Here is a 10,365-nt window from a genome sequence, read left to right as displayed (position 1 = left end):
GCCGATTTGATTAAACGATTTAGCTGGATTACACAATCGACAACATATACCAGTCGGTTACATGGAATCGATACTACATTGCCACCTAGCATCTCTACAGTAGCATATTCCACATTCGCAAGCTACAAACCACCTAAAACGCAGTCTGCATTTTCACGTGTGATCACTGTAGGTTTCACAACTATTCGATCCTCCAAATCAACGCTCACCTTATCGAAAACTTCATCGGAATTTAACGATTCAGTCGGAATAATTACAATTGCACCAAATAAACCATTTGAAGCATCCACGACTAAATCAGCGTTAGCGATTGGCCTCAGTATAGGAATTGTGACTGTTGTTATTTCCGGAATTACACTCGCATGTATATTATTACGAAGGTAATACTATAACCTCTGTTCTTGTATATTTAGCAGCTTTAGAGCTATTCTTAATCTGTATCATCAACAAACCACATTTGAACGCCAGTGAGACAGACATTTCCAAAACTTTGACTTTTTAAGTAAGCATTTTGAAATGAAAAATAATTACATGTTGATAGAATATAAAAAACATTAATACATATTCTACAGTATGTATAACAGTATATTTCCAAATAATACACAATGGCAATGCCTTGTTTGCTATATTCCTCAGAAATATTAATTTCAAGTTTTTATATATATACATACATAGAAAATACGCTCTTTAATGTTTAGTCAACATTATACAGGCTGAGCAAAAATGAACGTTTAGCCATATTTAAAAACTATGTTATAAATTATGTACCATTAGCGTATTAACTAAGTATCACCATATGTGCTAAATAATGATTGCCCGTGACTTTGTTTTTCCACTTATAAATAGATTATGACAAAAATAATAACCGGGTAGTATAATCTTAAACGTTATCTGCTCTTGCAATAGAAAGTCCGAGCATAGCAGTGAAGAACACGAATTGAGTGAAGTACATGGCAGGAGAGATAGGACAATCGAAAGAACAAGTGATTTTGTAGGCGGGTCAGAAGAAATAGGATCAGAAAGTGTGAGGTTTTCGAGCGATAATGCACAGCGTTCAATATGTTGCCTGTTTAAGGGATGCTGACTTATCCAAATGTGCAAACAATTATTGAAGACAAGGTAAACTTGCCTTCCGCAAATCTGATGTAGTATAACAGTGTGCATTGGAATCTTGCTGTAGCCGAAGTGTAGTGACTAACCCAAATCAAATTAAACTTAAGTGAAATACACGTATCCAGCAGTGCGTACACCTTGCAAGAACCAATGAATTAATCAGTGTAAACAATAATGGTGAATATAGTTTGTGATGTTAATAGGAATGCATACGGTTAACCTTTGTCTTTTCCAGCATATCAGTGTTTTTCTCCGAAAGCTTGCTTATTTCTATAAAACGTCTATTTAAACATTACACTCAGCAATTGCCAGATGACATGTGGCAGATATAGATAAGATAATAATAATGGAATACAACACACACACACACACACACACACACTCAAACAATGCATGGGCGAGGCATTCCTTTGTCTAAGTCGTTAAGCAATTAAGTTTTAAGTGTTTATGCAATACTAACTTTTTCTTGAGACTACAAACTTGTATAATAATTTGTATCCCATGCCCAGATGACATCTTTAAAATATAACGATATACAATTGTCACACATTAAAAATTTGGACAAAACACGAATGCAATTCAAATAATAAGTAGACGATATTCATATTTATATATGGAATTGAACTAGTTCACACGAATATATCGCTATTGTATAGAAACATTGAATAATGCAACGAAAAACAAAAAATCTATAAATATCACAAAAACCCATTGCTATTTCGAGCTTATCAGAACCGTTTAGGGTAGAATGTTTGTGTCATTTGTTAAAGAAGATAGCGATTTGATAATTATTCAGTTTATGATAAGAAAGGGTTTCGCTTAGATTAAAATTATAAACGTGTATGCTGTCACATCTAAAGATGCCCACCCTTTTGGTTGGATTTTATCATATGACTGGAATGTAAATAGAACATCAATACTATAACACATAATACAAATACCATTATTCGTTATTGCTATATCGTTTTCTTATCATCAGCGTGTTATAGCAGCAAGGTGTAAGGGACACTGTTGAAGTCCAATTGATAAAACTTGACGCGTTCTCTATAAGGGTCCACTCAATACAAAACGCACACACACTTTGAATGGTTGGATACGTTACTGTATTATACCGGGTGTATTAAATTATGTTCATAGCATACATTTGTGAAATAAATATTTTATAAAACCCCATGTTTATTATGTAGGCTACATAAACAATTCGTCAGTTTGTGATTAGTATTTCTGCACGCAGTTTGGTTACACAATAAGCGAGATTGCTCACTAAGCAAATAAAGGTTGATATATGAACGAAGGAATGTTCAATACCCATCGTCCCTTATCTTGACAGGATTGATTTAGTCCCTTGTACTGAACGGGCTATGTTTAGGTCTTATCAATACCGTCAACTTGATGGACAATTTAGAGTTTCAATTTTGCGATATGTACAGCGATTCATTTCTCGTTTTAGACTTAAGTGTGTTGTAGAAGCCAAAGGTCTCTTTTTTCGATTTGTGTTTCAAATAAGTAATGTTTAAAAGCACAGCTTCACGAACTGTCTTGTGTTTGTTGTCTTTAAATATACATGGATTAATTAATGTAGGAGTTTCCAAGTTAACGAAACTGGATTAGCGAAACTCTGATGATTAATTAATTGATATCATAAAATGCTTCTGCTGTTACGTTGATGCTGTTTATGACTCTGAAGTTAACATTTGACGTTTACGTATGTGACGTATTTCAACCATGAAGTCGAAACCCGTGTTGGTTATGGTAATGATCTACATGATACTGATGGGCGACCAGGTGCTAGGAGGTATGTATGATTTCTAACAGCGTACGCGCATTGATGATAATATTAATTTAGTATTTTAAACAATCTTTCTACATTAGATAAAAAAGAAGAAAAAATCATCTATTTTTCAAGAGAAGTAAATTGTAATCAATATTGATTATTGATTTCCTTTATTTGCAAGAAACGGAACGAAGGCATTTCTACATGTAATATTAAGATTATATTTTAAACGTAAGGATGCAATCTATACCATCGTTTCAGAAGTTATATTATGCTCGAGGCACCCATCTTCATGGAGGGAAGCGATGAAAACATGTTTCTTCAATAACGGTTTTCCGATACGTGCACCTAGACATACAGAAAGAACATTACCTTCATACGAACTAAAGAATGGAATTCATGGATGGACTGGAGATTATACGTTTAACAGCAGCCAAGGTAAACGTCAATCTTTGTAAAAACGTAATGTATTAGTCGATGGTTGTACAAACTTTAACTTTAAAATTCTCAGTCTTATAATTATGGAAAGCATACGTAGGTCTAAAAGAATAATGTATAGATTTCAACGCATTATGTAATCATAACTAGCGCATTATTACAATCGAGTTTGTTAAGTTAAGATGCAACTAAGATTGTGACAAGTCGTACGTAAATACCATCACACATTGCATTTTGCTATATCTCAGGTAATTCCACGCCTATATATTTAATGTTTAGGTTTGAGCAAACTCTGGAAAGGTTCGAGCTTAATTGGCATTTGGTTTCCTAACTTATACATGTGCATGCATACGATTCTATAATATACCATCACTGAGATGTTTGTAATCTTCTGAAAGCATATATACAGCCATTATTCAGCATGTTCATTATTTTGAAGATCAACAATTATATTTATAATTACTAATCTTACTGCTTATTCTTAGGTGAAGAGCGATGCGGATATTTGCATATAAATGAATACCTGATTCCGTCAGACAGCGTTCAGTTTACTGATTGTGATCAGCGAAAACACTACATTTGTTGTTACCCAAATAAAGGTAATCAATAGTGTTTACTTTATATGGGTTTTAGGTCGTTCGTTTGGTCCTAAATAGTTAATATTAATTTTTTGATGTGTAAAAATCATATACCTAAAACAATTTGTTTTCAAAGGGGAATTTAGTGAAATGTAGCACGAAAATTTGCTTCGGCTTAATAACAAGAAAAGTGCATATGGTATTGGCTTGATGGTGTACAAATAACATGCCCATTTTAATATGTACGCAATGGTGATAAAACAGTCATGTAAAGTATTTGTATATAAGTAGACTAGTGTGCATTTGACTATACAATATTTCGTCTAAAATGTTGCTGATATATGTTTAACATATATATATATATATATATACTATATGTTGTAATCATTGATACTTAGCAAATAAGATCTAAATGACTATCTCGCATATGTTTACACGATAATGATTTTATATTGAATATTTTACATTTCAGTTAGAGATTATGTTGGTTTCGAAATCTGGGACCATGGTGTTTTACAGCAAACATGATATTAAGCTTTAGTTCAACACTACACTGACTACGTATGACACAGGAATTGAACACTGTGTAAATGGACGTAAGTTGTGATAGTTTTGTTATTTTGTACTAGTAAATAAACTTTTACATTGTCCTTGTCTTTATATGTTTAGATGGTCCGTGTACAGTACACAATTACCGTGTCTACACTGGTCCTTGGTATGATGCATCCGGATGCGCAGTTAACGTGACACTAGAAGACCTAATCATTATTCAAGCACCGCCTGGTGATTACTGGACAATGGAAAAGTATAGTCCGAACTGGAGCAGCATTGGTATGTAGTACTTAAACGAATTGATATGTAGGTGGGGCTCATAAACGCTGAAAAGAGGAATAGTTTGGAACAATAATGTTATAAACCTGTTAAAGCTCTGTTCCAAAAATACTTCCACAAGACCAATTTAGATTAATTTATAATGGGCATCTTACTTACTAAAATACAAACACCGCATTTAACCGGTTCGGTAATAGCGAATTTGTTATTAATTGTATAGTTTCTATACATTCAATAGGATTTGATTTATTTGGATCTAATCTTGTCAATACAATAAATTCGTTCTTAAGGTGCAATGTATGTATTTGCTATTCGCATGCAGCTCCTTTAAAAAAGTTATAAGAGAAAAACACACCAATAAATGTTCTTACAACCGAGGCCGTTAACAAATGTGCTCGATTGTTTACGGTAGACAATAGCTGTAAACAGTGACCAACTGACATCAGTACACAAGATGCGTAGTTAAACAAATTGTACGTAGTTTATGGGAATTATGCGTTGTATGAAGGTTAACCTTCGTCCATAATTAAGTTTGAGATATTCTATTTCAAGACGAACCGAACCATCCGGTTGATCAATTGCATTCTTGTGGAACAGTCAGTGGTTCTCTGGACCAATTCCGTCAGCCAGAATTTGAAGACTGCAAAGGCCCATTAACAGTACTTTGCATGTTTGGTAAATTGTGTGCTCACATTGAATTGTATTGTATTTAGTATTCATACTGTGAGACTTGTATTTAATAATGGCAGCATACTTTATAGAATAAAAAAAGTTAAAATTAAAAATAAACATGTATTTATTTATTGAAGAAATCGTATGGTTAATAATTACAGTGTATATAAAATGACATTTTACAAATAGCTTTAATAAGTTGTTTTTATTGAATTAGAACTATGTATGTGTGTTTTTTTAGATAAACTTCCTATCACATTCGACTTCGCCAGTACATGTTTTAAAGGTGCGTTTTATTCTTTTAGGTACATTTATATCAATAATAAAGCATTATTTCTCAAAGAGGAATACTTTTTCGGTTTTAAAAGACGAACGATTAATGAAAATGTACAAATATATGTAAATATGCTACATTACCGTGGAAAGTTGGCATGATTACTACATTTCGTTTTGAAAATTGCAAACCAAACATGTATATTATCTGATGTTATTTCGTTTATAAACATTAACATACTGAATCTGCTTTCCGCATTATGTATACATGAATTTACATTTAAGACAAGAACGGATTAAAATAAATTATTTTCATGTTTTAAATTCGAGACCGAACTCATTTAGTTTTTGAAGTTATAATTATAACACATTCTAAAATATAAAATCCTCTCATTGTATTAACAGCCAATCCGGTCGTGCACGTTTCGACATCATCCTCAACAGCAGCATCTTCGACAACTACGAGTACGATGTCAACCATGCAGTCCACACGAAGCTTAATTTTGAGCAATACAGTACAGACAAGTACCGATCCTATTACACCAGCGAATGAAACCGCAGTTGACAATTTTACAGACCTTTTATCTGCAAATCAGCGTCATACCGTAGAGCAGAACAAAGAGAGTCAATGTACGCATACATCCAATTTTCGTAGCCTGAACTGAACATAAACGCTGGGTCAGCTCATATTAAGCACTATGTATATAAGTAGATAAATACTTTTTAAAGTTTATGATCGTTTCCACAACAAGTCATATTTCAGCGTAAGTGATAAGTTTAAACCTTTTGTGAAATATCACGAATACGACTTTTGTTTCAGATGATGCAGTGACGATTGCATTAGCAACAGGCTTTGGCGTAATTTGTATTGGATGTGTACTTGCTGTAGGCATATTCACATACAGGCGGTATAAATATAGAGAATACTATGTTAGTGTGATTGTGTACTTAAATTTATCCCACGAGTAAAGAAAGGTTTACATGGCGAGGCTTGCCGAGCATTGTAAGCCTTCCTGACACGAGTGGGATAAATTTAAGTACACAATCACACTTACATAGTATTCTTTTTATCGTACAATATTGTTTAAATTAATGTATTCCTAAAATAAAAGCAAAAACACATTACATTAATTGAATCTAACATTGCGTAGTAATATGTATTGTGATCTTTCCTGTTTACAGAAATCGAAATAGTCCTTAAGAATTCCACGCAAAAAAAAAGTAACGAGACAAAATATCGCTATACGCCTCGATTCAAATTTAATCAGCGTTCCAAATGTAGCACACTCAAGTAGAACACAGACGGTTGTGTTCAAACTACAATTCTTGTTTCACCACTGTAAAAAAACAAAAAACAAACATTGCTCCCGCCATTTTGAAATTTACAAAATGTGTAAACACATACCGTGGCTACGTGAAGCATGATTCAGCATTTATTCCCGCCGATATTGTTGATTTTAGTCTTTAAACAACTCTTCTTTTTACACACTTTATACTTACTTACATAAAATTATTGTTCTACTCACCGAAGTTGTATAATAACCACGTCCATGTTTATTTTCGTAATGTTTAATTTGCTTCCATGACGAGTTAAAATTCTAGACAAATTTCTTCATCGCCATCCATCTTTTCCATTTTAAAGCACTGGATGTAAGCAGGCAATTCTTTGTGGATAGACATTCTTTAATCGACTGACAAAGGAACGAATAAACCATCAAAGAAATTACCATTTTAATTCGACATCGATTTCCTTCGAAAAGTTAAAGAACAATTCTCTGAAACTTTTCTTAAATTTAATCCATCAATTGTTCAACAAAACATCGCGGTATTCGAGTACATTCGACATTTTAACTAAATCGAAAATGCAGTCTCACCAGTTTTATTCCAGTTTTATATCCAAACACTGTGTTTTTCACATTCATAATATTATAGTAATCCATCGTAAACACACACACACACTCGTAAACTCGTTAAACGACTGCGTTCCCAATGACCTAAATGACGCAATCAGGGGTGTAGTCCCTACGTAATGTTCTAAAAATAATTGTGGAAGAAACCTGATCTAAAAATAACTGTGGAGAAAACCTTATCTTTTTTTATGAATCTTATTTGTTCTATAAAATCATTTAGCTGTAGGATAAAAGACACGTGTTGTCTGTAAATAATTAAAATATTCTTTTGAGACATGCATTTATGTTTATTTATTATCTTAAAAAGCCCTTCATTTAGCTAGATATATATAACATGCACATGTTAAATTCAGAAATATAAAATTACTAGATAATAAATATCAATCATAAATAAGAACTGTTGATTATTTTTTATGACTACATTGTCGTTTTAAATATATTGCAGTATGTAAAGGTAACTTTCATTGAATACAAGACTAGTATATGGCACACAAAACATTTCTCCTGATGATATTTTTTAAGTTTCATCATTTGAAACTGTGAGATACGCATTTAGTTGAGACAAAAATACGGAATAAAAGCTCATGTTAAATTTCAGTAAAACGGCAGCAAGAAAGCAAGACGTCTTTTCAGTAGAATATAGGAAGGGAGTTGACTCAAGCAATGTCTGTATCAACAACGCAACGAGAGGACACATCAATGCCGCTTTCGTTACAGGCCCAATGCACACAGAAGACTTGTATGATGAACTGCCAGGAGGTAGCGAACATAATGTATATGTTAGTGACAGAGATATGTCGCATTTTAAGGGACATGATAAGATAGCTCATAAGCCGTGTTTTCATCACTTGTCGGCTGTTGCAGACATACAAGTGTACGCTCTGCCGAAGAAGATGAACGGTGATCCAGTTGAGGTTAAGAGAGATTACTCTGATAACGCGTATCTGGAGCCAAAGCGATCGAATCAAAATATTGCAATTAATGTTGAACAAAGATTTGATTCTGATGAAGAATCATTTGTGGACGACTTCTCCTCCGATGAATCTGATTTTGATGGACTGGCTCACTATACGAATGAAGAGACTAAGGAGAGCGATTCGAAAAGCACAGCTGACGACTCTGCACTCGACTGTTATTATAACGACACCGGTCTATATCAGGACATAGACGATAAACATGGTTGTGACGTAGAGCCCTTTGAAGAACAAGCCCTACCTGTGATAACGGATAACGGACAGTTTGAGATAACTTTACAAGAAGATAGCGATGGTGACATTTATGAAGAATATTCTTGCGCATAAACTATGTTTTTGTGTAAAGCTCAAACATACCCTGACATTCGCTTTATGCGTCCAGCAAAGCCTTATGTATAAATAAACCTTAAAATTAAGTAAAATAAGGTTCATGATTCGAATGCTTTCGGCAATATACGGTGATCATAATGAATATAATCGCACATACTATAATTTAGTTATTCTGTTTTTGAAAACGAATACTACACTGGAGTTTGAAAACACAAGTATAGCACATGCGGTACTAATTATTTGTGATTTTCTTTGTGCCAATTAACCGGCTATTTGTTTCGATTATTTTTGATTTTAATTGATTGGTGTGTTTTCTTAAAGTTTTTGTATGCTGTAGTTTGATGTTGTATACGATGGTCGTCTGAACAAATCAAAATAACGATAAAATTTACGAGAAACTTTGTTTTTGCTATAATAAATGTATTCAGCTGTTTAATACAAAAACGTCCGCATATAAACATTGCTTCGTTACATAAAAACAACGGTCTTTTACCGTAAATTAAGGACCATACGTACACAATTACTGTTCGCTCCGGCTTAAAATAATTAGTTCGGAATGATTAAATGAATGAAATTTTCGACAATTTAATTAACATCTTGTATTTTAAAGGGGACTTTTCACAGATTTTGGCATGTTTTGAAGTTTGTCACTAAATGCTTTCTATTGATAAATGTAAACGTTGTATCTAAAAAGCTCCAGTAAAAATTAAAAAAAAAATGTCAACAAGGGCTGTTTGTAAAACATGCATGCCCCCCATATGAGCTGTCCGTTGTACTGGCAGCCATTGTGTGAATACGAATTTTGTCACTGTGACCTTGACCTTTGACCTAGTGACCTGAAAATCAATAGGGGTCATCTGCAAGTCACGATCAATGTACCTATGAAGTGTCATGATCCTAGGCAAAAGCGTTCTTGAGTTATCACCCAAAAATCATTTTACTATTTCGGGTCACCGTGACCTTGACCTTTGACCTTGTGACCTCAAAATCAATAGGGGTCATCTGCGAGTCATGATCAATCTACCTACGTAGTTTCATAATCCTAGGCATATGCGTTCTTGAGTTATCATCCGAAAATCATTTTACTATTTCGGGTCACCGTGACCTTGACCTTTGACCTAGTGACCTGAAAATCAATAGGGGTCATCTGCGAGTCATGATCAATCTACCTATGAAGTGTCATGATCCTAGGCAAAAGCGTTCTTGAGTTATCATCCAAAAATCATTTTACTATTTCGGGTCACCGTGACCTTGACCTTTGACCTTGTGACCTCAAAATCAATAGGGGTCATCTGCGAGTCATGATCAATCTACCTACGAAGTTTCATAATCCTAGGCATATGCGTTCTTGAGTTATCATCCAAAAATCATTTTACTATTTCGGGTCACCGTGACCTTGACCTTTGACCTAGTGACCTCAAAATCAATAGGGGTCATCTGCGAGTCATGATCAATCTACCCATGAAGTTTCA

At 33.9% G+C, this 10,365-nt stretch overlaps 1 protein-coding gene across 1 annotated transcript; it reads left to right on the top strand.

Annotated features, from left to right (window-relative positions):
• Nucleotides 1–2,448: 2,448 nt before the first annotated feature.
• On the top strand, nt 2,449–9,291 carry LOC127847232 (uncharacterized). The gene is made up of 9 exons (XM_052378979.1): nt 2,449–2,908; nt 3,149–3,325; nt 3,811–3,924; nt 4,573–4,734; nt 5,287–5,409; nt 5,648–5,692; nt 6,085–6,309; nt 6,500–6,587; nt 8,188–9,291. The coding sequence occupies exons 1-9, from the start codon at nt 2,839–2,841 to the stop codon at nt 8,888–8,890; spliced, it is 1,707 nt and encodes a 568-aa protein (XP_052234939.1). The 5' UTR covers nt 2,449–2,838; the 3' UTR covers nt 8,891–9,291.
• Nucleotides 9,292–10,365: the final 1,074 nt, after the last annotated feature.

Source organism: Dreissena polymorpha, chromosome 10, assembly GCF_020536995.1.
Source record: "Dreissena polymorpha isolate Duluth1 chromosome 10, UMN_Dpol_1.0, whole genome shotgun sequence".
In the NCBI taxonomy this organism is placed as follows: Eukaryota; Metazoa; Mollusca; class Bivalvia; order Myida; family Dreissenidae; genus Dreissena; species Dreissena polymorpha.
The sequence above is the reverse complement of the archived record's forward strand: the minus strand, read 5'-3'. Positions and strand labels throughout refer to the sequence as shown.

Excerpts from the sequence above, each read along its gene's own strand:
- LOC127847232 (XM_052378979.1), top strand. The coding sequence starts at position 2,839 with ATGAAGTCGAAACCCGTGTTGGTTATGGTAATGATCTACATGATACTG. Across the intron at positions 2,909-3,148 it reads GGGCGACCAGGTGCTAGGAG|AAGTTATATTATGCTCGAGG; the intron begins GTATGTATGATT and ends CCATCGTTTCAG. Across the intron at positions 6,588-8,187 it reads GGCATATTCACATACAGGCG|TAAAACGGCAGCAAGAAAGC; the intron begins GTATAAATATAG and ends GTTAAATTTCAG.